At 41.1% G+C, this 27,630-nt stretch overlaps 1 protein-coding gene across 9 annotated transcripts; it reads left to right on the top strand.

Annotated features, from left to right (window-relative positions):
• On the top strand, positions 1 to 27,615 carry ctnnd1 (catenin (cadherin-associated protein), delta 1). 9 transcript variants are annotated; one of them, XM_077570060.1, is made up of 23 exons: positions 1 to 160; positions 10,976 to 11,123; positions 14,138 to 14,212; positions 14,294 to 14,416; positions 15,265 to 15,557; positions 15,651 to 15,741; positions 17,203 to 17,393; positions 17,540 to 17,795; positions 18,004 to 18,075; positions 18,540 to 18,690; positions 18,806 to 19,004; positions 20,048 to 20,165; positions 20,280 to 20,436; positions 21,643 to 21,660; positions 21,858 to 21,923; positions 22,069 to 22,196; positions 23,194 to 23,344; positions 23,431 to 23,626; positions 23,717 to 23,910; positions 24,120 to 24,167; positions 24,329 to 24,411; positions 25,446 to 25,500; positions 25,778 to 27,615. In XM_077570060.1, the coding sequence occupies exons 2-23, from the start codon at positions 10,983 to 10,985 to the stop codon at positions 25,831 to 25,833; spliced, it is 2,862 nt and encodes a 953-aa protein (XP_077426186.1). In that variant the 5' UTR covers positions 1 to 160; positions 10,976 to 10,982; the 3' UTR covers positions 25,834 to 27,615. The 9 variants fall into 9 exon arrangements, with proteins under 9 accessions (XP_077426186.1, XP_077426192.1, XP_077426184.1 ...); XM_077570058.1 differs by having other exon boundaries at positions 109 to 427; XM_077570062.1 differs by having other exon boundaries at positions 109 to 427; positions 25,446 to 25,540.
• The last annotated feature ends 15 nt before the right edge of the window (positions 27,616 to 27,630 follow it).

The raw sequence follows: 27,630 nt of genomic DNA, 5'->3' as shown, positions 1-27,630 counted from the left end.
TTCCAAATTAAGACGTTGATATGAAGAAATGAGGAAAAACAGTCATTTTGAAATCGGTGTTGATCAACCCCCCCTCCTCCTTTCAAGCATAGGAGGAAGAGCCCTCAGCCTTCAGGCCAGTCAAGTGAACAACAAGCCTGGCACAGAGGAAATTGCATAGGTGGGTGTTTTCTCTCTTCTGATTTGGAGATCTCGCCCGGCGGTGGCCACGTTCTGTGCAGTGTTTTCAACGTAATTGCTCGACGGCACTTTTTTTTTTCTAACTGCGTTTTCGCTGCGCACTGTCCGAGCTCACTTGTTCTCCGAGACTGCGGGTCTAGATTTTGGACTGCGCGTTGGCTGCATTCGGCTAGGCTAGGCTAGGCCTGAACCCGCTTCGCCAACACTTATGGACTTCGTAAAAGAAGACTAACACTCCCAGCAAACGGTAATGGTCTTTCGTTGTGTGATACGTACCCCGCTGGCCTGCTTGGAATGTGTATGCGCTGGAAAGGCAAACGTATTTTAATCTCGTGAGTCGTGACGATGTTTTCCTTGGATCGTAACGTTAGCATGCTAGCCACAGCAGCTAAAGGGATACTAAGCACGGAAGTTCGAGTTGGCTCCACCACTATCAGTAGTGTGAGATGTTGTCACACAAGTCAGGTTTTGCTTAAACCAATGAATACGCGCTGGTGTACAATCGTTTAATAGCAAGGTTACCCCAAACTAAATGTCTGAAGTACTTTGCGACCAATGTGGTTTGTGTAATTTACACCTTCCGTGTATACTATTTCAATTGAATTGTTTGACACATTGACACACGGCAATTTCCAATTTAAACGGACAATGTGCTAGGATTTAGGGTGGTAGAATAAGCAAGATGACACGGAAGTGACATAAAGTTAGCGGTCAAAGTCCAGTTTCGGCTGAGCCAATGTCATGCATCGCTGTTTGGTGGACATCGGCGCTGAGCACTTTCACGGTTTGTGGTCAGACTTCAAAGTTTCAAATATTATCGTTGAAGGTGTGTGCCAGGTAGAAAAGGAGTGGTTGTGATAAAAGCAAGAAAACCTGTTGTGTTGGTCTGAACGTGTGGGGTGTGGCAAGACCAACAAGCGTGCTTCGTTTCATTATTCGGTGTCCTTTTGTAGAGGCTTGCTTGCACCTTCTCAACTAACAGGATCAGAAAGGATGCTGGATTTGGTCCAACTTGGTATTTAGTGCGTTGATAGTGGAGTAATTCTGACATGCTTCAAATCAGTGCAGAGCGTACGTGTACAGGAATAAAGCTGATTGGTTAGTTTTGCTCAGTGTAATGTGAACATGCCTTGCATATTACACAATAGCCTACACAGGTATGACTGATTTTTACCTGCTGTAACAGAGATGTCAGAGATTGGGAGCAGGTATGAACATGCCCTTTGTTCAGGTACGTCCACATGGCTTCATTTCTATAACAGGGTTTCAAAATCACAAGAATTCATTCTCATCCGAGTAGTCTCTGAGGACTGAAGTCTGCTGCTCAGCCTGATGTTTTAGGCAGGGCTATCATTTGTGAGTCTCAGTAATGACGGCCTTTCATAGCAAACCTTGGGTGTGTCACTCTTAAAAGCTGGCGTTTTCCTTCGTCGCTCCACCTCCTCCCCCGTCTGTCTGCTGTCCCAGGTTATCTGCCTTCCTGTCTTCCTCCCAACGGTTGCAATGTGTTTTTATTTGAATAGCGATCACGTCACTTTGTTCTGCATGCAGGAGGTAAACATGGCGAGCCACGCCGAACGCGCTCACTTTGAAACCTGTGAGATGGCCAGGCTTGCTGGAAAGTTGAGAAAGTTTGTAGTATTGTGAGACACTTTTTTTTTTTTTTGTAAACTGCAGGCAAGTGAATCCTCAGTGTTGTCTCTCACAGTCTGCTTGAATTTGCAATAGTTTTTTCCTGAATATTTTTATATTTTATGATTCTTAATTGTCACATCTCATGATCTCAGTAATTCTTTACACAGATCCCATGTTCTAGATATTTATTTTGAGTCTATATTGACTGTAATAATGTATTAGGAGTATACATTAGAAATGTCTGCAGCGTGAGTTTAAAAAAAAATTGTGAATCTGGGTTAATTTGGGCACATGCCTCTAAGTACAGCAGATATTTGATTATGAGATTAAGTGGTTTTTGTAGCACTATGTTTGGGTGCAACCATTTTCATTGTTAAAAGCCAACACTCTTCATATTTGTTGTATATAGTTTGATCAACACTAATCGAGCATTTCAAGAGGTTCTCGTTGACAAAAGTTTTTAGGTGGTAAAAGTTGTTTTTCATTTTTCACCACGAAAAAGTGCATTGTCCTATCTAGGGCTGTTGAACTCTCAGTGGCACTGATAAAATGAGAAGTGGATATGGATGGTATCGTTCCAATTTTAACAATACTACTATTAACAATACTCGATCTGGTACTTAAATGGTATTCTTATTGGTACTTTTTTTGTTTAAAAAAACAAACAAATTATTAACACAGCTCTATTTTTAAATTAAGGGTGCATTGTGCCATTTAAAAAGGTAATATTAAAGCTTTTTCTACATCATGCATGCTCCACCAATGCCCACATGAGTACGAAGAGCCCTGACTGTTTTACTCTGACTCTGAGCTTTTATCTTCCCTTCATAGTAGAGTGTGCGGACCCGCACACTCCAGTTTCTTTGGGGAGGGGAGGGGTGGAGTTTTTCTTACCTCATTTGAAGTTGTTTTCGTTTTTCCAACTGTGGCTGTTGCTTTAAAATTGTGCACATACTCACACGCGCACTATGATACAAGTTTGACACAGATGCTGCAGTTATGCTTTGGGCCAGAGGTGGCAGTCGCGAGTAAAAAAGTGACAAACTGCACAAAGATCCTTTAACTTGTCTTGCAACAACAACATTAATGTTAAATTATAATAAAACATCCATCCAACCATTATCTGAAACATACAGAAAAAAATGGTTTGAAAAAAATCACTCAATCCGAAATCCGCCGCCAAAACTACTGATAACTTCAAAATAAAAGCTTAAAGCTGCTCTTTGTAACAGTTTGCCCAAAAAAATCTTTGCAATGGCCTTTTTTATTTTACCATTTATGACTGAAACATCTTCTAATTAGTAGATTAATACCAGTTTGCATGCTCTCCCTGTGCCTGCGTGGGTTTTCTCCGGGTACTCCGGTTTCCTCCCACAAAACAAAAGCATGCACGGTAAATTAATTGCAAACTCTAAATTGTCCCTAGGTGTGATTGTGAGTGTGAATGATTGTTCCTCTATGCGTGCCCTGCGATTTCCTGGCAACCAGTTCAGGGTGTACCCCGCCTACTGCCCGAAGACAGCTGGGACAGGCTCCAGCATGCCCGCGACCCTCGTGAGGATAAGCGGTTTAGATAATGGATGGATGGATGATTTTTTTTCAAGACTGTTGTTTGCAGAGCTGTTAAGGGTGGAGCTTATCGATGCCCCAGTTCTTAAAAATTCAGCCACAGCGCCAGTTTAGTACCAGGGCTTGGTACCCATCCTTACAAATGGTGTATCTCAACTTTTTTTTGGCTATGGTATGTAATGATATCCAAACATCACGATATGAAGGTCACAATATGATAATTATCACGATATTGTGGGGAGGTTGGCGATTCAAAAGGTCACAATATTGTGAAAAACAAAACAAAAAGAGCTCATACTAAAAAAATATATTACAGGAATTAATTTTTTAAATAAAAATATTATAGATATCAATATTATATATAAATAATGTATAAATATAATATAATCGAGTTCGGGCGTCGGCCTTCCTGGGTGGAGTTTGCATGTTCTCCCCGTGCTTGCGTGGGTTTTCACCGGGTACTCCGGTTTCCTCCCACATTCCAAAGACATGCATGGCAGGTTAATTGAACACTCCAAATTGTCCATAGGTGTGATTGTGAGTATGGTTGTTCGTCTCTGTGTGCCCTGCGATTGGCTGGCAACCAGTTCAGGGTGTACCCTGCCTACTGCCCGAAGCCAGCTGGGATAGGCTCCAGCACCCCCGCGACCCTTGTGAGGAAAAGCGGTCAAGAAAATGGATGGATGGATATAATATATTGAGGCACTTACTTGCTAATGCAAGCACACATTGAGTTCCTACACATATTGACTCTGTTCACATGCATATTAAGTTCCCCTTCATCTGACCATTAGCGTGGATTTTAAACATAGAAAATTAAACTGCAGTAGAAAATTAGCCACCAGAGGGTGCTATAACTGCATGAAGAGAAATCCATAGGCGTGCCAAAAAATTGATTCTCATAAGAATCGCGATAATCATTTAGTATGATTCAGAATTGATTTTAGATATCCCAAAATCGATTTCATTTCAATTATTTTATACTGTCTTGTCCTTGTTTGTGTGTGCCTTTTTGGGAGCACTGTTCATGTTGTCCACGATTTGGCCACTTAGGGGCAGTGTGGTTCTGCTCGTTCTGATACACTGTTGAGTTGTAGCCACATAAAAGCAAAAAGTCATGATCAAGTTATTCCAATAAAAGTTTTTTTTATTACAGTTAGGGTGTTAAGATGCTTCTCTGTATACATTCCTGAAGTGTTTTGTATGTTTTGTATTCTTTTGAGTTATAAGTGCCACGAGTAGCGCGCTAATTAGTATTAGCGAGTCAGACTAGAGTAGTTCATGACAATTCTTTGCATATCTATAAATTGAAGCAGAAATCATTGTCAATCAAATAATTTTTAATCTAAAATCGTTCTGAATCGATAATCGATTCTGAATCTAATCGAATCATGAGACAGTCAAAGATTCTCAGCCCTAGAAATCAACCCGACGTTTTTAACAGATGTGCTGCTTTTAATATGATGACATGACAACGACGATCTATTGTGGCAGTTTCAAATGAGCAGAGAGTCAGTGTATCACTGAACTCCGGGTGAGATTGGTACCAGTGACGGCACGATTCACGTTAAATCAGACTTTGCCATATTCCAAAGCGCACTTGAACGCAGCAGTGTATGTACCACCAGTGTACTGACGTCACCCACCGGCTCTGTATTTGATTCACACTACATTTCCGGATTTGTGTGGAAGCAAGCAAGATTTGGCTGGGATGTTCCCGCCATCGTCTCGCCATTTGCGGAAAGCCCCGCCGCGTCACCCTCCTCTTTCTCTGGCGCGGCCACAGCAGATGTGATACAATTATTATCTGTTATTGCTATTATTATTTATTTATTTATGGGTGGCACGGTTGTTGACTGGTTAGCACGTCCGCCTCCCAGTGCAGAGGACGTGAGATTGAGTCCGGGCTTCGGCCTTCCTGGGTGGAGTTTGCATGTTCTCCCCGTGCTTGCTTGGGTTTTCTCCGGGTACTCCGTTTTCCCCCCACATTCCAAAGGCATGTATGCCAGGTTAATTGAACACTCCAAATTGTCATTAGGTGTGATTGTGAGTGTGAATGATTGTTCGTCTCTGTTTGCCCTGCGATTGGCTGGCAACCGCGTACTGCCCGAAGCCAGCTGAGATAGGCTCTAGTGACCCTTGTGAGGACAAGCGGTTAAGAAAATGTTTGGATGGATGATTATTCATCTTTTGTTCTTGTATTACTGCTTACCATTGTTCTTAGTTGTTCATTGTCAAGAACTTTGCGTCTCACTTTGTAATTAATTCGGTATTATTTACATATTAATGCGGGGTGGTGATAGGAGGATGGAAATTACATGCCTGATATAACATGTTCGTTGTGAGGTGGCGTGGCGTGGCGTGGCGTGGGGGGGGTGGGGGGGGTTTAGGATGTTGATGTTGTGTTGGTTATTTACTGTAGCTGTGTCAAATATAATGTGAGCTGAAGTGCTTCTACCCTAATGTGACACAGTTTTGGTCTTTGTGCTTGCTGTAAAACTCTAGTGAGGACAGATTCTTTTGCTCTGGTATGACTCGGCCTTGTGGCTACGTTCTTTGGCGCGATTGTTTTGCAGGGAGCCACTGTCAAGGACAAACGCTTGCATTGATAAGCAAAATGAATTGGAGTAGGCTCTGTCACGAATTTATCACAAAGAAATTAAATCGCACATCAAGAACAAAGAGATAACTCAGTCTACTTGTAACACAAGTTGTCAGTGATGTGTGAAGAGGTCACTGTTCTCAGAGCACAGACAGATGAAACTTGATCAATTAAGGCTGTCAATAGGGGTGTTAAAAAAATCGATTCGGCAATATATCCCGATATTACAGCGCACAATTCTCTTATCAATTCAACGTCTTACTTAAGGTTAGGGTTCGCACTTAAAGCATGGAAGAATGTTATATTAATAGAACATTAGGCCTTAATATTTTTATTTTAGTGCTGTTCAAACATGAAACAGATTGCAACTTGTTGTTAAATACAGTGGCTCACAGTTATAAGCCTGAAGTTTCAGATAAGTACATTTTCATACAAATCTTACATTGTACATGTACACGTTTACTGATGAGTGTTTTTTCTAAATTTCAGTAAAAATCACAATTATTGATTTACCGATTTTGTTTCCATTACCCTCAGTTTTGCGCAAAAGGCAAGTTGCGCAAAAGCAAGCTGGTAATGGAAACACGTGATTTCTAAAAAACTCTCAAATATCGAAAAAAAAAGTTTTTGCGCTCTCATGAGGTGGTTTTTGAGATGTCGAAATACAAGTATTTTGCAAAAGTGTAATCAAAACACTTTTTGCGCATTCCCTGTAGTCATGTGATCCCCGCCCAGCACCCAGTTATAAGCGCACACACACACAACACCAACAAAAAATGCCCGAAACCGCCCGATGAGGCGAGGGAGATGTTTTAAAAGTAATATTAAGAACTCCGGGCGTCTGTCTTCCGTACATCATGAGCACCTCCTACGGAACTGCGAGAAGTGAAACGCTTTTTAATGGAAACATCGGCAAGTCGAAACTGTGTTTTATTGAAATAGTATAATATCGCTTTCATTTTTGCAAAAAACTGTAATGGAAACGCCTCTAATAAGATGTGATTTGATTGTCATACTTAAAACATGTATTCATTGCGCCTGCAAGAGCATATTACATTTTCATGTAGTGTTTAAAAAAAGAAAAATAACTGCTGTTAATCTTAAAATGTAGTGTTGGCTGTCGTGCATTTCCTGTAATGTTGTCTGACCATGAAGATTTCCCCAAATTTATCTCCGTGTCAAATGAGGGTAGGACTGTTGGCATGTGCACTCTGTGCCACCACCATACGGTTGGCCACAGGGCGGGGGAGGAGATCGTAGGTTAAAGCAGGGATGGCAAAGGCAGTAGGAATGGTTGGATTTGTGCCAACAACAACACATGAAATGCACAGAGGCCAAATCTCTGTATGACAATTCAAATGAGGCTGTGTCAGCAGCACACTTGGCCAAGCCACTATACAGCATTTTATCACAGCTTGACCTCTGTTGTGCGCGCATGCGTACGCAATGTCCATATTGCAGTGTTATCTGGAATAGTGAGTTGGTATGTAAAAATCGAGAGTATGCAACAATCAGCTGGACATGTCAACTCATTCTTTCATTTAATGTCAAGTTTCCACTATATAGTGGACATCTGCATTACTTCCATCATCGTGTATATTATTATGTACGACCGGCAAATGTGTTTGAGGTGTCTACTCCAACCTAAGCCATTAGCCTTGGCGCTAATGGCAAAAAATAATAATTTCCAATATTACTTTAAGTGGCTAAAGCCATTTAAAACTCTCCTAAGAAACTCCCTACCACAAGAATGTTAGTGGTGGGGCGTGTTTAAGACGTGAAGATGTTGGTAGCACTCAATAATAAAAGACCATTCTCCTCTGTGTTCTTAACAAGAACTAACTTTTTCTTTTCTTTTCGTTTTTAACAGCATGGCAAGCAAAAGGTCAGCATAGTATGAGGACCGATCTGATATGTCATGTTAGGACTTGAAGGGTTTAGCTATGTGTCGTGAAGTATACAACTTGACAGCAGCTGCAGTGATTCAGGTTTCAAAATTTCTTTGTTGCTTTCTGTTATAAAATTTTACTGGCACTTCCTCTCAAATTCCTTCATTTTGTTCACTTTATCCACTGGGATTTTTTTCTCTCCCCAAAGTTCTCCTCAGTTTTCTTTGATCAGAGGAGATGATGGATCTTTAACCAATAAAATAGGTGTTAGGGTGGACATTGGGGGGAAAAAGGGAATGACACATTAAGTCAGATTCCAACTGCTGAGACAGGATATGACATGCTAAATCTGACTGTGGAATTTATGACAATGGTGTGTGTGTGTTTTTGTGTGGTTTGGTCCTATTCATAAAATGTGTGGCAATGGAAGAGGACCCAAATGGAAAGTACCGCTGTAATTTCCGCACTGTAAGCCGCTACTTTTTTCACTTGCATTCGAACGTGTGGCTAATACAACAATGCGGCTTATCCACCAGGTCACCGGGGGGTGCACTATAAAAGAAGCGCAAGCACGCCAGGCAGAGCAAAACAAACCAGTGAGCCCAAATACAGTAGGCGAGACAGAACACGCCCTCTTTATGGAAAAGAAACAGAGAAGTGCTTAAGATGCTGCATTTAATTTAAGTTAAAGGCAATCAACCTGTTCGATTCTGACACTGACGAAGAGGTAGAGGAGTTTTGGGGTTTTGAGAGCGACTAATCATAGGCCTACAATTCCAATGACGGGTTATTTGTGTATTTCTTTTTGTTTGACTTTGTGCAATGCTACTTTTGAAACCGTATTTGTAATGACCCATATTTTTACAATAAAAAAATGACAGACTTATTTATGTTTTACTTATGTCTTGCATGTGCATGCAAAAAGGCCTATGTTGTCAGACCAAATTGAAGGTTCAATCTGGTTTGAGTCAGTAAATTTAAAGACCCGGGGCCAAAGCCACTAAGAATGCACTGTGTCCGCTAAGAGCGCTAAATATTGCTCCACAACTGCATCCGCAGTTTGCTCCCTGTTAACTTCCTATTCACTAAGGATATTGCTCTAATGTTATAACAGCGCAAACACGCCCACAAAGTTTGACAGCAGGGAGCAAATTTGCGCCTGATTTACCACACATGGCAATAGATTTGCGCCAAGAACACGGCAGTATCGTAACAGGTGCGAGAAAGATAACATTATCAGAAAGTAAGGTTGGACCGAGGAGGTCCAAAAGCGTTTTCCTCATTTAGCGCCATTAAGCTGTAGTGAGCGGAGAGGACGACGACGACGTCATTCTTTCATTCATTTAATGACCATAAAATACAATTAGTGGTGCGATCATCTTTTATATTTTCAGAGGTTGACGTGGGCATAGATTAGAGATGGATTTTTATATATCTTAATGGCGTGTTAATGTATCTGCCATGCGAAAATGTCTGCAAAATGCCTCCCCTCCGGTGTCCAGACTATATGGACAGCCTGTAGAACACACAATAAAATTAATTAAAAAAAATTACATACATCAAACATCCAAATTCCAACAAATCAGGGAGACCTCAAGAGACCAAAGGAGAGACTGAGGAAAAGGAAGGAAGGACAGACGAAGCAGAGTGAGATCCACAGACATCAGCCAGGAAGATTGTGTCTGAGTTTCGATAGATGCTGGTGTGGTGGATCTGGCATGCATGAAAATCTCCACCAAAGAGGGGAGCCGTCGACCCCTGCCAGGACAGAGCAAGCGCAACACCTCAGGGCTCCCCAGGCCATGGCAGCGCCAAGGGACAACCCCCGGGCCCCGCAGGGGCCACCGGCCGGAAACCCCACCCCAACACGGCCCGCGCCCCCAACCCAACGCAGCAGGACGGAGCACGGCAGGCCCGCCAGGCACCTCACCGGTCCACAGCCCCCGCTCCCCCCCAGGACCCCCCGCCCCCACAACCAGTTATAAGCCTGAATTTTCAGATAAATAAATACATTTTTATACAAATCTTACAGTGTACATGTACAAGTTTACTGATTAGTATTTTCTAAAAAAATAAAAAATAAATCGCAATAACCAATTTATAGATTCGTATCAGGATTAATCGGCATCTAATTAAATCGTGACTTATGAATTGTGATACGAATTGAATCGCCAGGTACTAGGTGACTAGAAAACGGTAAAGAAAGTGGATGGATAGTTGCAATTCGCTGAGTGTTTTGTATTTACACCATGACTGAAGTCTGTTTGTGGAGAAGTGACAGGCACACGTCGGCTTAAGTGAGACATGATGCCAAATTAACAATTAAATATTAATGAATACATGAATAACATTTTACACAGCACACACAATAAAACATTGAATGACCACCTTGCCCGGTGATGCAAATTATTGTTGGCCATTTGCTTAATTTTCATATGTCAAATGTAACCTCTGCTTGGGCGCTCAATATGAAACTTCATATGTCCTGTACCTTGTGCTCAAAGTGTTAATTCATATTTGACGTCATGAAGGATGTAGGATATAATGGTGGACATATATTAACTGAAGATGTGTTGCTCACACTTTTTACTCCTTCACACTTTAACTGCATCCTTGGAAAAATGAAGTGCTAACCAGTTGCACATGCCATAGCTTAAAACCTTCTGTAACATCTTTTTTCATACAACACGCATTTCTGTCTATATTTAACCTGTTGAGCAGAAGAGCATGCCGGCAAATGTTGCTCCAGTTCTCCTGCTTGATGCTAGGCCCTCTACTTGGTCGTAATCATTGTGATTGACTGAAGCTCTAGTTGCAAGCTCCTTTTTTAACACTCCTTTTATTTTTTATGCACTTAAACTGCTATTTTAATTCCTTCCTTACCTCTTCATCACTGTGTTAACCCGTACTATTTATTTACCTCTAACAATGACTCCTGTAAGTGTACTTTCATTTGTGCATGGTATCTGTGACCACTTGCCCTCATACCTGTATACGTGGGTGATTCAGTTCTGCTCTTTTGGTTCTTTGGTTTCTGGTGTTGGTTAAAACCCTCTTTGGTGTTGATGCTGTCCTTCCCCTTCCTCTGCTTTGCTCTTAGTGTGTGAATGGAGCAGTGTGCGAGTACGGCCTCCCTGCTGGCCTCCGTGCGGGAGCAGGAGAGGCAGTTTGAGATGCTGAGCCGAGCTCTGGAGGAGGAGCGGAGGTCGTGCGCCGGCACTCTGCCCCGCCCCCTCCCCAACTTGCAGGTAACATTGTATATTCCTTGCCTCCTTCCCATCCGCCCTCGAGCACCTTGAGGCGTTTCCAGCAAATTCAACATGTTGAATCGGTGTCGGGGGCATTTGATCACTGTGATTGGCTATTAGCTAGCAAATCAGCACACGGGGCAAGAAGAGCAAGTGACAACGCGGATAAACAGTACTCAACTCAACTTAAGGATTTTTCAGGACAGCACACGTGAATATTAAAGTCTCACATAAAAAGGATATGATCATATTTCAGCATGGTTCCGGCAAGAAGATTTGCAAAGTCGTTTAAAAAATCCTTATTGTATTTTGGAGGTCGGTAAATGACACAGCACACTACAGTGACAGTTTAGCCGACTTAAAAAAAGGTGGCTACAAAGCTGTGAACAATGTGATAAATAGACATCGTTGACATTTAATTTTTATTTAATTTTTTTAAGTAGTCCCCGTTCTTCCACCTCGGTCCGACGTCCTCGGAGAGCACAGCCAGGCGGTAGTAATTCAATCATAGCGGTGGACTCATCAGCGACAGTCCAGGTTGCCGTCAGGCAGAGGATATCCACGTTGTTGGAAAGGAAAAACTCCCTCAAAAGAAACGTTTTGTTTGTCAATGGCCGCGCATTTAACAGCGCGATCCTTGTGGGAGCAGCAGGGGTGCATGGCCCTTTCGTCCGGCGGTCTCGAGGAAGCTCCTTCAGAAGCTGGAGGTCGGCATCGCGTCCAAAACGCGCAGGGCAGCACGGCCGAAGCTTTTCGGGTGAACCAACGATCGGTAGCAGCCAGGAGTCGCCACAACGCAGTACATCCATGCATTCGGGACCGAGAAGGAGACGAAGCTTGTTCCAGCGCCGTTTTTGCTACACCAGCTGGCCACCGCGTTTACCCTGGCGCCGCGCCTCAGTGAATAGGTTGCCGGTTGCCTTTAGGAATAATGACTACCGCCGCAAATGGTACGCAGGGGAATTACTTCTTGCGCATGCGCTGAAGGTACGTAATAGTCTGTCGGTTAGGTGTGTATTTACTTCATTTTTCTACGCCACGGGGTAGGTGTCGATCACATTTGGCCGACGTCAGATTGGTGTATCTAGGCCTTTAGACTTTCATATTTATGTTAATGTTGTACTTAACAGTCTCCCCTACCCCTAGTCACCATACAATAATTAAACTGAATGTGCTTAGTGTATTGATTTGTTTTTGGAATAAGGTAGACCACTTTCGGCGACTTTCCTCATTTGATAAAGGACTGAGCAACAGTGTGGCAATTTTGGTTGAACTTTTTGCAGAGATGGAGCTTTACAGCTTAGCTGATATCTGCATACACTTTTATGTTTATGTTGCGGTCAGACAGACCCCGAGCTGAGCATTTCTGGCCTTCTATATAAAGAGTCAATGCAGTTTGCGTGGTCGCATGCGGATAAAGTGTTTGAAGATAATTTAAAATTTTGCTTCTTCACCCATTTTGCTGGGGCTCTCAAATGTGACGTTTTCATCGCCGGGAATAATGTAATTACTGTACTACGTCCCACCCAGCAGCAAAAGCCCAAACAGACACACACAGCGTGGTGAGATAAAAAAACATAGGACAATGTCTTTTCATGTCTGTTGGGGCAAAGAGGTATACAATACAGCCAGCTTCCAATATAACCCTGGACCCGAGCGAGCCAAAAAGGAGCAGGCTTGGACTGGTTAACTGGTCTACAGCTGTTGAACTGTCATAAAGTAACAACATAACCACTGCTCGCCAGATTGACTAGCGATGTTCACATTTTTTTTCTCTGTTGGTTTCTGTGTAGTTCTCCACAAGCAGGCAATATACGCCGGGCGACGCAATATTCCGTGTTTGGGCTGAACTGAACCTAGTATTACTTTGCACATGCATGTATTCATTCTAAATATATGAATACAAATATACTTGAAAAAGCACACATTTCCCTTAGCTATGATTGCATGTTGTCATTTGTTGACTATGAAGAACAGCTGGGATGGACCTCCCCCTTTGTGTCATTAGTCTCTCTGCAATACAAGTAAACCTGTACTTTGTATTAAACTGTTCCATGTAAACCAAGTGCCTAAGGACTTGAGTTGGATTAAAAGTACAATTGGTGTGAGACCAAGATAAATGTACAGTAACCTGTTGCTAGTTCTTATCTGTTTGTTTACATACCCCAAAGGCTTCGGCATTTCTCTGTCACCCTCATCACTGGCATGTTCCCACATGCTCATTTGCCCAACACTTTCTACTGTTGTAAAAAACAGTAAAATGGTTCCTAGTGTTTTGTGTCACCTTTTATGAGTTTTCAGTTTTTCCAGATTTCAACATGCTATGACTATTGGCTTGAATTCCCACAGCTACTTTTATTATTACTTCTTTTTTTTAAGTCATCACCAGACAGCAATGTCTCATCTCTGAATCATTGTTACACAAGTCTGGCCCAGCCTGTGGCCTTTCTTTACCCTCATGGTTAAATAATTTTAAGTTAAAGGTGTGGAGCATCCTTTTGGGGTGGAATTGACTGTATCACCCTGAATAAACAAAATTGACAGTCTGTTGGTGTCAGCACATATCATGTTTCATCTCCCATTTTTGAACAATAGTGTTTCACTCATTTCACATCCTCTGTCTCTGTTTCTATTATACTATTAAAACTCATTACTGATGTGATGTTATGCTTATTTAAACTTATTTTTTTATGTTCTTTGGAATGGCTATGCTGTCAGGAATTTTGGAAATAAGATTTTAAGGTTGGCATTATAATACTTTATAATCACATCCTGCACCTCTTAGCTATCATCATTAGCAATTTGCCAGTTGTGATATTTATAAAAGCATTACTTGAATTATCACTAAAATCCATAATTAGTTTTCGAGCCCAATGAAGGACATTGCTACAGATCACAACCGTACAGTACACATGTAGATCCTTACCGTTGCTTAGAATATTTGTTAAACATGCTTTGACAAGCTTTTGAAAATGCTTTGAACAAGCTCTAAGTATATTTCATTCTACTCATAGAACGGCCGCCTTCCTTGTGATGCAGACGTAGAAAGGCTAACACTTAACGAGAGTTACATCAACGGAACACATCACGTAAGAAACTAATTCAACTAATTATTAACAAAAGGTACCCATACCCAAAAATACTCATACCCAGGAATGTATTTTTTGCAGTATAGGATGGAGCCTGGTCAGATGGTGCAGGAGACCTACACAGTGGAGGGAGAGCCCCGTGAGTCCAACCTAATGGTATCCATGGAAACCAATGATGATGGCACAAGACGCAATGAAGCTATGGTAAAATTATGTTTGTGATCAAATCTAAACAAGTGTGGTGTAGTGTGATTAGGGAGCTACACACCTTTAGTTTACTTTCTTTCATCTCAATCAGTAGATGGATTTGTATATGTTTAAAAAGTTATCAAAATGTCATAATAAATTATGTAACGTAATTCTCTTTATTCGTCACTAGTACGGTAGTATTAAATGGGTTAAAGATTGGGCCACAATAAAACACAGCCAAAAATATAATTATAATAAAGACGGGGAACTCCCTGACTTCTACTCTTTGTATCCATCTGGAGGTGTTAATTTCCACAATATAATCTTATTGTAAAAGCTGCACTGAGGCGACGTTATTATTATTTAAACAAAGCTAAGCCACACTTTTATTCGATGTGCGTACGCCATACGCACACATGTGGATGTGGGCACTTCTTCGTTGGTTCAAGCTGTTTCTTTTTGGGTTGGGCACCTGACAGACAATTATTTAGTGGCTTGGCTTGCGCTAAAAACACACTTTGTGGTAAAAAAATCATTTTAAGGCAAGGTAAGACAGGCACATTTCATACACCAGGCAACTCAATGTACACGATCAAAGACACAACACCTACAAGGACCTACATGCCTACAGCATGTAGGATGCCGGGGTCGAGGTCTTCTTCACAATTGTTTTTTCTGTCAAACATTTATTGAAGGCATTTTCTATTAATATTGATTATGTATCTGTCACGATGCATATTGATATTGAAGCCCAGCTAGGCCCCAGAAAGAACAACCCCCACATTCCAAATATTATTATTATTGTTATTATTATTGGCATTAATAATAATAATGCATATCCCACCCTGCCTCTTTTGCTCTAGGTAAAAAAAGTAGTAATGCCCATTACCACTCGCACAGTCATCCCTTCAATATCCGACACACTTTCCTTGGACGGTGGTGGTTCGGCGACTGGTATGGGAGCCTACGTCCCACCCATGGACCGGGGCTATAGGCAGGCACCTGGAGTAGGTGTACCCATGGAATACCCCACCCACACTGTGCCTCGCAACTATCAATATGGACCTCCAGGTGGCTACGAGGACTACCGTGCTGGACCCCCTTCTGAACCATATGCAAGCCTTAACAGGGGTGCTCGAATGGACGATCGCTATAGGTAGCACACCAACTGTCTGCAATTGTGATAATTTTCTTTCCTGTTTAACTTAATTCTGTGATATTTTTATTTCTGTGTCAACTGTCTGTCTAGACCAGTTCATTCAGATGGTTATCGAACTCTTGATCCAAGCTACAGAGCACCCAGCAGGAACCAGATAGACCCCTATGCTGCTCAACCACAGGTAGATTTTGCAGTTTTCCGCCATACTGTTTTGTTTTAAATTGAATATATATTTTTTAACTGAATGAAATACAGTAGTTAATTTAGAGCAGAGTGGCAATGTGTACACTAGACAACTGGCAAGCAGTGAGGATGAATTTTCGCGCTAAATTGTAATGTTAAAAACAAGAACATAGAGACTAAACAAAGCATATGTATGCAAAATTAGTTCAGATGGTTTTTGCCGACTATTTCTTCTGAATGAAAACCATGGTTTTTATCGCCAAAATTTATATTTTACGTTGCTTGTACAGTATGTCATTAAAACACAGAAATTGCTTTATGCTGTACGTTGCTTTCTATGAATGACAGATTTTTTTAACTTCCTTTATGTTCCTCTCAATTGTGTGAAGAAAGGTAAACTGTTTCTACAAAGCTGACAATGTTATCAAAACCACATAATTATATTTTACAGTGAAATCAGCATTAATCATAGTGTAATGACATATTTAACCACATGATTTTGACCCGTGCATGACCAGGGCTCCACACTGCCCCTTTATGGTAGCATTTGGCCCCTAAAATTTGGGAAGGTGCAAACTACTTCCTCATGTGTAAATTTGGTAAATAAAGAAAAAAAATGGATGGATGTGGTCTAAAGCAGAGGTACATATTTTAAGGAGAGTTTTGACAAATAGATGGTCTTCATAAAACAGCATAATAAAACATGTTTGTTTTTTATTGGCAATTTAATTTATTATTTAACAGTACATGCAGGAAAACATATTTAGGTAAAAAAAAAGGAAGTATTTTCATTGACAAATTTCCACCAAGAAAGAACACAGAAACACATACAACATATTGTAAAGACAATTTTGGGGTTGAAGTCCCCTTTAAATGTCACAAATAGTTAGTAACTTTTGCAAACACGTCTTATAAACCACCAATTCTGCCACTTGCGTAAAATTACAACTCACAATAACATTTGGATATAACAGAAATTAAGAACGTCTTTTAATAATGAAGAAAAAGAGTGGATTTATTTATATGCGCCTTGATTTTTAAATTGTTGATTGTTAAACTAATTAATCCAATTAATTTGATTTATTGCCTAGCCCTACTTTTAATTGATGGTCCCTGGAAATAAATAAATACATTTTCGTCTGTAAAGGACATAGAATAACAGGGTAAGCCAATTTCAAAAGTCAGATTTGGCTTAAAGTGTCTGTCATGTTTTACATTTTTCTAATAATAATAATAATAATAATGCATCAGATTTATATAGCGCTTTTCTAGACACTCAAAGATGCTTTACAGTGGAAACATTATTCATGCACTCACACATTCACACTCTGGTGGCGGTAAACTATTTTAGTAGCCACATCTGCCCTGGGGCAGGCTGATGGTGGCTGCCAGTGTGCGACCACCACCAAACATTCGCACCATTCATACACCAGTGTGAGTAGCACTTTCTGCTTTTTAGGTTGGACGGATGGGAAGTGCAGTTGAGCTCTCTTCAGTCCCAAGGTTCCTTCCAGAGCCATACGGACTGGAGGATGATCACCGAAGCATGGGCTATGATGAGCCCGACTATGGCATGGGACATCCGCTACACTTCAGCACCGTGCCCCGTAACCACCATGGCTTTCCTCATGGCCCACCACGAAGGACTGGGTGAGTTTGTACATGTCATGTGGAGATTTTCTGAATAATTTAGTGTGCTCTCTCTGTATTCATACTTAAGAGTGTGAGTAGCACTGTGATCATTGATTGTGCCTGTCTGTCTGTACATCTTACCTGCTGTGGTTCTTTTTCTTCAGGAGTTACGAGGGCACTCTGGATGGCGATATGAGTGGTCCAGGGGACGTGTACTATTGGGGAGGAGGTCCCCCTATGGCACAGGGTGAAAGAGGAAGCATGGCTTCATTGGACAGCACTCTGAGAAAAGGACCAGGCCCAGGTGGCTGGCGTCAGCCAGAGCTGCCGGAGGTTGTTGCCATGCTTAACTACAGGCTGGATCCAGTCAGGAGCAATGCCGCTGCATACCTGCAGCATCTCACTTATAAGAATGATAAAGTAAGATAATTCAAGTACAGTCGCCCACACTTGTATAAAGCCAAGACTGGTTGCCGGATTTGTGACCTTTTTCTAGTCGTTTATTTGCAATTTTCACATTTAATTGGTTACAATGTGAGGGTGCTCTATGTTATTATGCACTTCTGCAAATGAAATGTACATGTATCATGTGCATCATCATCCCTTAGCTAAAGCCTTTCACTTTTAGGTGAAGTCGGAGGTTCGACGTCTGAAAGGCATCCCAGCATTGGTATCAATGCTTGACAACCCAAACAAAGAGGTAAGTAAAGTTTCTCCGTGGTTTAATGTCTTGGGAACGGTAATTATGATTTTTCCCAGTTGAGGTTGTTTTAGTTGCGTAACACTGAAACAGTTTATTGGTATGTATTCTGCTCCTGAGTTCTAACACAAATACTGAGTGAAAGAGGGACAGGAATGGATGTTTGCTTCAGCTTTTGCACACAGCTTGGATGTTCCTGGTAAATTCTGGTAGGTCAGCATTTGCTCCAAATATAGTTTATCAAAACGTTCTTTGGTTGTTCGAATTTAAATTTAGTAAGAGTTGTGGTAAACTATTGCAAATGTGAATTTAAGTCATGGCAGTTCAAAAACTTTTTCTGAATTCCACGATTGAGACAAGGAACTGTCCTAAGTCGAAGTTGCAATTGCCTAAACATGGATGTGGTCATTTTTTTTTAATATATAATTTAATCATCACAGTCTGGTGAAAACTGTGTGTCACAGGTTCACTACGCAGCCTGTGGAGCTTTAAAGAACATTTCATATGGTAAAGATCCAGACAACAAAATTGCTATCAAGAACTGTGATGGAGTGCCTGCCCTAATTAGGCTTCTGAGAAAGACCCATGACCAGGACCTTACTGACTTAATCACAGGTTAGCTGCACACGGTCAACACATGTAAATATTTATCATGTGACTTCTTATTCCTATATTCCTGAGGAATTTTTATTTTGATGAAAAATCTGTATTAAAATATAAAATGTCTCAGGGACACTTTGGAACCTGTCATCCCATGACTCTGTAAAAATGGAGATTGTGGACCACGCATTACACGCCCTCTCAGATGAAGTGATGGTACCTCGTTCAGGCTGGGAGCGCGGAAGCAATGGTGGCGGAGGCGAGGAAAACTGTAAGCCCAGACACCTGGAGTGGGAGACAGCTCTCACCAACACTGCGGGCTGCCTGAGGTATGAGGACAAATAAAGAGCATCAAGGTGGCATTGCAAAGCAGACAAAGCTGTCTTTTGCATGCTACTTAGAGCAGCAGATGAAAGGGGGAATGGGCGGATTTACAAAAGTTGGCTACGCAAATACATATTACAAGTAAATGAAAATGTGAGGCCCTGATTGGGTGAGGTCAGGGATGGGGAATTTCAATAATTTGCAGCAGGGCATTTAATGTAGTTAAAAATTAACCCACAATGGTCACTGAAATTACTTGAAATGACAAAGGTTTAAAATAAGTGAAAATGATCCCATCAAAATAAGACATTGCTTTGCAATTGTGGCTGTGTGTATGTTATTTTCAGACAAAATGCATTATCTTTTTTAATCGGCCTTGCGTGTTAAGTTATGTTCACATCTGTGATTGCATGAAATGAAATCAGCATATGAAAGGTGATAACGTCAGGAGAGTATAGAATCCCGCTTCTGTCAAAATTTTGATGGATAATGTCATGCATTAAGCCCCGCCCCTCCTGTCCCCTTTTGACAAAATGCCAAAAGATGACGTCTCACTTCCGTCCCCGCCCCTTATGCCCATTTACACACAATAAGTAATACAATTATTTTATCATCTAAAAGGGGAGGGACCTTTTCTCATATTACACAGAACATGTCCGAATTAAACTGCAAGACATGTTCCAACTTGAACGTATGATGTGATATGAAATCCAAATATGTGGGTAGGCATGACCGGAAACATGTCCATATATAGACATAGGGGTGGGGTCTAAATTACATAGTTCTATACCCTCCTAACATCATTATCGTCATTTTTTATTGTTCATTGAAATTTAAATGCATTTGATAATGTTGCACATTTACAATGACACACAAGCATAAAGCTTAGTCAGTAAACTATGTACATATGTGTATGTTTTTTTTGTATTCGGTTAAATTCACGTTTTTTCTTTCTCCATTCACTACTTCATCTAGCCTTTTGAATCAGCTCATCCCTTTAGTATTCTTATTTCTGCTCTTGTCAACTCAAATTTCTACACAATGACAGAAACGTGAGTTCAGAGCGAAGTGAAGCGAGACGGAAACTGAGGGAATGCACAGGATTGGTGGACTCTCTCATGTACATCGTTCAGTCCCAGATTGACTGTAAAGATGTGGACAATAAGGTAGAGTATGCACAAGATACCGCTATTGTAGCCCCTGTAATGTTTACCTTGGAGTGTATTATTTTATCTACATTTTGCTGTTTGATTTTTCACTTTCCTGTTATTTCTATGCAGCTTATAGAGAACAGTGTATGTCTGCTGAGAAACCTGTCATTTCACGTGCATCGCGAAATCCCCGGGTATGAGAGGTACCAAGAAGCTGCACCTATCAACCAGGGACCGGCCCCGTCCAGCCAGAAGACTGGTTGTTTCAGCTCACGCAAGAGTAAAGGTATGTTTCACTGAGAAATTAAAACCATTCAGTTGGTTTAGGGCCACTTCTAATATTGCTACTCTCCACTATTGAGTCTCATTCTTTTGACACACTCCCACACAAACAAACCTGCAAGTTTGCACAGGAATGTTGAGAATGTGAGCGAAAGGTCATCCTTTTCAGCTGCTCCGCTTGCGTTTCATTGAGAGTATTGATTTTTTTTTTCTTCATAAGTGGTTTCCTTTTCTGGTAATTGCATAAGCATTGTAGTTACGACACTTTGACGACATGGGATTTGGCATGGTACTCTATAAAAGGAAAAAACTATTTTCCATAATGAGGGCGCACATTGTCTCGCTCTCGTTCTGTCTCTCCTACTGTATTTGGAATAACTTGGTTTGTTTTGCTCTGTCTGACACTTTTGCGCTTCCTTTATAGTGCGCCCCCTTGTGATCTGATGGATAAGCTGCACCTTTATATTAGCCGCAGGGTCGAATGCAAGTGAAAAAAGTAGCAGCTTGTAGTCCAGAAATTACTGTAATTGAAGTGGATACAACTCGAGATATATTAAAACAAAAAGAACATGTTGATTTCAGCTCATTTATTTGTTTTTTGAATGTTACATTTATGCTGGCCTCTCAATTAACTGCTCAACTTGACGCAATGTTATTTATAAAGCATTCTTAAACAACCATCACTGCATACAAAGTGCTTTACATTGGGTAAAGATCAGTCATGCAATAAAAAAAGTAAAACAAAATAACACAAATTATGTAAAAAAAATTTTTTTTTTTTTTAAAAGTCAACACACCAAATTTAATATGACATTTGAATAACAAGCACTTAAGCCTGATTTATACTACTGCGGTTGCTCTTGTGGTAATGACCAGCACACATCACATGATTTACACGGAGAAGAGCGCCGTAGCTCGCGGCCGGGTACTGCACGGATGTCACCAATACTTGTACGCCGTAGATGGCAGGGCATAACATCGTCCGTGATTGGTCCGTTTAGTGACATGCTGTGATGGTGTACTGAGCTTTTTTGTGCATGTTGTACTGCTTATTCTTGTGGGTGGAATTGTGGGTTTGGAGGCAGGCATTAACTTGGTATCCTAAGTTATGGATCCTTTCCTTTTGCTTAAATGCTTTCTGTTCATCTGTCCTTTCTTTCTTCCTCTGATCCTCTCCACTTTTTCTCTCCCTTTTGGTGCTGTACTTCAGATGAGTGGTTTTCCAAAGGTAAGCTCCTTACCGTGGTGGCCTTACGTTCTCTGCTAGTCAATAGTCACTGTAGTAATAATTGTAGTAGTTAACAGATTGTAGTGTTCTTGTACTAACATGCAAATCGTCTCTCTGAAAGAACTTAACCAATTTCCTAACAATAAATGATAAGTCGAGGTCTCTTCTTAATTATATAACTAAAATGTATTTTTCAGGAAAGAAAGATGAGGATCCAGCTGCAGACATAATCGACATTCCAAAGAGAACAACACCTGCTAAAGGTAACTTCAGTTAAATCAACATTGTTGATTATTCTTGTTACACTTGAAGGTTCTATCTTCCTGTCTTCCTCTCCCTGATTTGAGTAGCTTTATTTCCTCTCTCTTTACATGCTGTGCTAGCCTGATTACCTGCTCTGTCCTGTAGGCTATGAGCTGTTATTCCAACCAGAGGTGGTTCGCGTCTATACATCTCTGCTGAAGGAGTCGAAGAACCCCACCGTGCTGGAGGCCTCGGCGGGAGCTGTTCAGAATTTGTGCGCTGGACGTTGGACGGTACCTCCTTTCAATAAGCGCTGTATTTTATTTGGCTGTACACAAAATGGGGATATGTTTTCAAGTGGTGCAAATGTAAAGGATGCAATGTGTCAAAATGTTGACTTTGAAATGCAGTGGATCCTCTGGTTATGTTACCCAGTTTGCAACCCAAAGTGTTGAGGTAAATTTTCACATTGAAATGAATAGTAATTCAATTAACAATAATTCATTCCAGCCCCAATAAGAAATAGAAGATATATTTCTGATTAATATATATTTTTAAATGCACACAATAATGATAATAATAATGCTCTGAACATATATCCTGTCACCATTTTATCACTTAAAACCTACAGAATTTTATAAGCAGTACAATTGCCTATAAAAGCCTTAAAAAATGTGGATTTCCGAAAACGGCCATTGCAGTCTTGTGCAACCAGGTGAAAGAGGACGTTGTGAAGGAGATAAAAGACATCTTATTTTATTCTGCCACTACCGCTAGTTTGTGGTGGAAAGGCTCGAAATAAGTTGTTTCACATTGCAGTTTGCGAGGCAAAATTTGCATTTTGCACCTCATTAAAACACATTGAATAGCAAAACAGAGAATTCATTGTGAAGACGTCCGGTCCCTAAAAAATTTGCCTGGGTAGTCAGAGGTTTAGACACAGTTTGGTGTGACCTTTGCTGTACTAGCTGGCTAGCAACGAGCTCCGGCTAGCTACTACTGTTGCTGAACACGTTGTGAATTAGTGAGTAATCAGGGAAAATGCATTTTGCTTTCGGTTTAGTCTTCAGCAAAGGAAATGCATGCTCAATTGGATTCCAGTCAGGTGATTACTTGGCCATTACATAACATTACACTTCTTTGCCTTAAAAAAAAACCCATATGGTTCCTTTTGCAACATATTTTGGGTAATTGGTTTAATATGAGCAGATAATATTGCTTCAGAATTCATCCTGCTGCTATGATGTGCAATCACATCACCGTTTTGAAAACATATCTGTATTTGCACAGTATGGCCGTTACATCCGTGCGCTGCTACGCCAGGAGAAAGGTCTGCCCATGATGACCGAACTGCTGGCCCACGGCAACGACAGAGTTGTTCGAGCCATGTCGGGAGCCCTCCGTAACCTGGCAATTGATGCTCGTAACAGAGACCTACTTGGTGAGGCTTGCAGCTCCCTACTTTTAAGAAGCTACACTTTCCAATTGACCTTAAACATGACACATTGCTTGCATGTTGTCACACAGGCAAACATGCAGTGCCTCACCTAGTGGCCAACCTTCCTGGTGGCGGTCAGAGTCAGCCCGTGCGAGCGCTGTCAGAAGCAACTGTGGTGTCTGTGTTGAGCACGCTCCATGAGGTGCTGGGCTCTAGCTTGGAAGCTGCAAAGACTCTCAGGGCCTCGCAAGGAATTGAGAGGCTAGTCCTCATCAACAAGGACGGGTAGGTATAGTTTTAGGAAGCGGGGCATTAAATCTCTTCTCGGGTTTGTGTTTTAAGTACCCGTTTGCTGACTCACTCTGGCATCACCAGTAATCGTTCGGAGAGGGAAGTGCGTGGGGCTGGGCTGGTGCTGCAGACTGTATGGGGCTACAAGGAGCTGCGGCGCACTTTGGAGAAGGATGGATGGAAAAAAACTGACTTCATGGTCAACTTAAACCCTCCAAGCAACAATACTAGGACCAACGGAGGATATGAGGACAGCACTTTGCCGCTCATAGACAAAGGTCAGCCAGTAAAAAGTAAACACCCCTTTCCAATCTACTGCTTATAGCGGCCTTCAGTGTTCAATAGTGCAATAAAATGAAACTAAAATTCACATTCTATCACATTAGTGTCTTTGCCCTTATGTTTTTATGAATTCTGTCTCATTAAGAACAGGAAACTTTTGTGTTCCAGAAGCTCAGATGCTTATTGTTTTTGTTTCTGTGTTCAGGTGCAAAAGGTGAACGAGAAATGATTCCAATGAATGACATGGGACCAGGTGAGTAATAACACAGAAAGCATTTATATGTAACTCATTTATACTGTACTGATGTTGATTAGATACTTGCATGAGGTGAAGCTTACCTTTTTGACTTTACCATTATGGATTTCATTACAAACACACAAATTTTTCTGCTTTGAATTTACAACTCCTACTAGATGCCTACTCCACACTGGACCAACGAGGGAGAAGGAACACTCTGGACAACACTATTGAGCCTGAGGATAAAGAGGCAGTCCAGGTATTAGGCTCTAAATGTTTGAATGATTTAGAGTAAGAATTTTGTTCCAGTTGAGAAGTAAAATGTTCTATAGGGTAGATGCCACGGACTTCTGACTTCCGGGTTTTACACATCAGCGCCGTTTCCGGCCACTGCTGGCCACGTTAGAACACTCGCAACCCCCACCCCTGCGCCCCACAACCGCGTGCTCCCGCTAATCGGTGAGAGGGCGTCTCGGCTATCTGAAATGCTTCGGACACTGAGACAGACACTACACACTCGCAGCCTCGCACCCGTCGACGGGAACGCGCAACCTAGGGGCACAGAGGCGGAAGCGCACGTACTGGGACGCGGCCCGCACGTCGTGAAACTGAAACAAAGTTGATGGGTGAAAACCCGGAAGTCCGCCTCCTCCGTGGCATATAGTCCATAGTTTAGTTTCAGTGGTTTGATTATGGAGGGTTTTCTCTTTGCTGTGCTAACTGCAGGCGTTGAAAATGCTATCAGAAAAGGTTTAATGGCAGCCATAAAATAGCTGAGCGCTAATTTTTTTAGGGGAAATGAAACTCTTTGATCAGAATTATTGAACCAAGATCTTAATTCTGATCAAACAGTTTTGTAGCTACTGTATTTGCAGCCATTAGTTACAGTAATGTTGCAACCTTTCCTTTGAAGTTGCATATTTGCACATGATACACCAATCCGTTCCCTTATTAGCAGCGGTGAACGTTACTGTGAAAAGGGACGTGCTCACACACGCCCACAGAAAGCATGTTTCCTCACGTCTTCAGACCAAGCGCTGGTCTATATTTGTCTGGCACATTTCTCACTCCTGTCGTTTAACCTGCTTTGTGAATTCAAAACAAACTCACATTTTGTACCCCCCCCCCTTTCTCATCTTTGCCACCTAATTCTTCATATTTTGGTCTCAAATTTTTCAATGGTTTTTAACAACTAATGCATTGTATTCATGTCTTCTTCCTTTCTGCCACAAATTTTCTTTCTGGCTTCTTCTCTATCACACATTCCTCCTCTCCTCTTTTTCTATCTCCCAGGGAGTGAGGTTTGGGCAAAGGCAAGCCTCTTTGCCTCTAATGGATTCTTATGATGGTTAGGCTACACCCACTGTCTAACTGCATGTCAGCGCATGGTATGTTTGTCTCACAGGCAGCTCCATTCATCTCAGTTGCATGGCCTTATTTTTCCCGTGGTGTCACCAGTGAGCTTCCATTGTACTTGTAGTAACAGTGTTTTCCACAGTTGTTGATAATTTTGTGACATACTGTAGTTGTTAGCAGCTGCATGATTGATGTATGTTTTGTTGTGATTTAAAGGATTCCTTCTGGAAAAGGATTTAATCATTGCACCTTTTTTGTTTTCCTTACAGAAAAACTGATAGTCTGCATCACAAAACGACATCCTCCCGCCCACTGCCCTTGCTAAACTGACAAAGAGGGACCAGAACACTACCGATGGGACAAACCACCATTTTCTTACTCTCCCCTGTCCTCCTCATGCTTTTGCATCGCCTTTATTTCCTCTTGACAGTCCTCCTTTTGCAGCTGACAAGCCAATGAAACTCCATCAGAACTGGAAAAGTGATGTGGCTCTATGACAACAAGATTGTTCTTCTACTCTCCATTTCTGCTTAACTACACTACGACTTGCCTGGAAAACACTAATGTTCTATTTGAAGTTTGGCTGTTTGGATAAGAACGTTTGGGGGAAATTGTTCATGAATATGTTTAAAAGAACTTGTTTAATCCCTCTCTTCTTTAATGGGTGATGTCTACAGAAAGATTTGTTACCATAGAAAAACGGTTGATTGGTTGACATTTGTGTTTTGTAGTGGTTGTTCCTGTTTTTGCTTTGTGCCGTATGACGTGTACATGTGCCAAATGACAATGCCGCCGCTACAACTGCCATTGCTAAATTCTCCTATTAACAACTTTAAAAAAGCTTTTTGTACAATGTTTTTCTTTGTGAAAGTCCATCGCTAATATGCATGGGCATGCTGCAGTTTTTGTATTCGATATCAATATAAAGGGGTGTAGGTTTTGATTTAAGATTTACTGACAGATCAGTCTTCACCTGTGACATCTGATAGATGGCACTACTGCAAAACTCCTTACATTTGTGATCCACCAGAGGCATTTTCTTAAGCCCGTATCCCACTGAGGGGAGAACATTTGTGAAGCTAACAAATGATGATTTCCCGTCAGGGTTCGTTCTAGGTCGTTGTGTTTCTTAATGTTCTCTAAACGTTCTTACCTTGAATGAACCCTGACGTGAAGTTAACATTCTAGCGTCGCAAATGTTCATCCTTCAGTGAGATGCGGGCAAGTCCATAATCTGAATGTGTAATACTGTACTGTTTTAACAGTGATTGTGTGGGCCAACTGGAGTGCCTTGATTACTCAGGACAGGTATGATGGGTGTATCAAACCATAATGTGGCTTGTCAACCACCATCTCAGTATATGGAATACTGGAGTTTTGTGTTCTACAAGTGAACGTAAAATACCTGATGTATTTTTCCAGTAAGAATTCATTTTCGAAAACAAAACTCATGTGTTCTGTATATGTGCGCCACAAACACATCGCCTGCCTGCCTTTAAGTGTACAGAACAGCACATTGGGAGAATAAAGTTGTCCTTTTTTGCCCACATTCTCAAGTTCTGTGCTTATTCTGTAGAGGACAACATACACTAGTGAAAAGTTTAAATGTTAGATAATTAAAAAAAGAAAAAAGCACGAGGTGATATTTTGTTTCTTTGTTTTCATTTTTTCATGCCAACTGCCTAATTTTCAAGTTGCCTTGAATAGAGGACTGACTCAAAAAATTGCGAATTGCATGGGATTGTGTTGGTTTGTATAAGAAGGCGTAGACCAGAAAATTTCTGTTGGGTAGAGGAGGAAAAAAATAAAAGCACATTTACACGATATATAGATATATGTACAAGAGAATATTTGTTAATTTTATGGCTTTATGTATTTTTTTTAAAGTATTGATTTGGGTTTAATTGTTTTGGGTTCTCTGGGTGAACGCATATGCAATCGTTTTTTTGTTAGATTGAAAATAATTGTCCCGTTATTGGTTGAAAACTGATTAAAAACTACACTTTATCATTTTTGCCTTGGCTCTTAAAGTTGCACATTCTTGTTTATGGATGACTTGTGTAACTTGCAATATATTGTTGTAATAAAAAAAATATTTTTCATCCTGGGTTGGTTTACACTT

Source organism: Vanacampus margaritifer, chromosome 7, assembly GCF_051991255.1.
Source record: "Vanacampus margaritifer isolate UIUO_Vmar chromosome 7, RoL_Vmar_1.0, whole genome shotgun sequence".
NCBI lineage: Eukaryota > Metazoa > Chordata > Actinopteri > Syngnathiformes > Syngnathidae > Vanacampus > Vanacampus margaritifer.
The sequence above is the reverse complement of the archived record's forward strand: the minus strand, read 5'-3'. Positions and strand labels throughout refer to the sequence as shown.

What these genes read in the sequence shown, in the direction of transcription:
- ctnnd1 (XM_077570060.1), top strand. Translation starts at nt 10,983, where the DNA reads ATGGAGCAGTGTGCGAGTACGGCCTCCCTGCTGGCCTCCGTGCGGGAG. An exon ending in CAAGACGCAATGAAGCTATG is followed by an intron (nt 14,417 to 15,264) that starts GTAAAATTATGT and finishes CTTTTGCTCTAG; the next exon opens with GTAAAAAAAGTAGTAATGCC. An exon ending in AGGATAAAGAGGCAGTCCAG is followed by an intron (nt 24,412 to 25,445) that starts GTATTAGGCTCT and finishes TCTATCTCCCAG; the next exon opens with GGAGTGAGGTTTGGGCAAAG.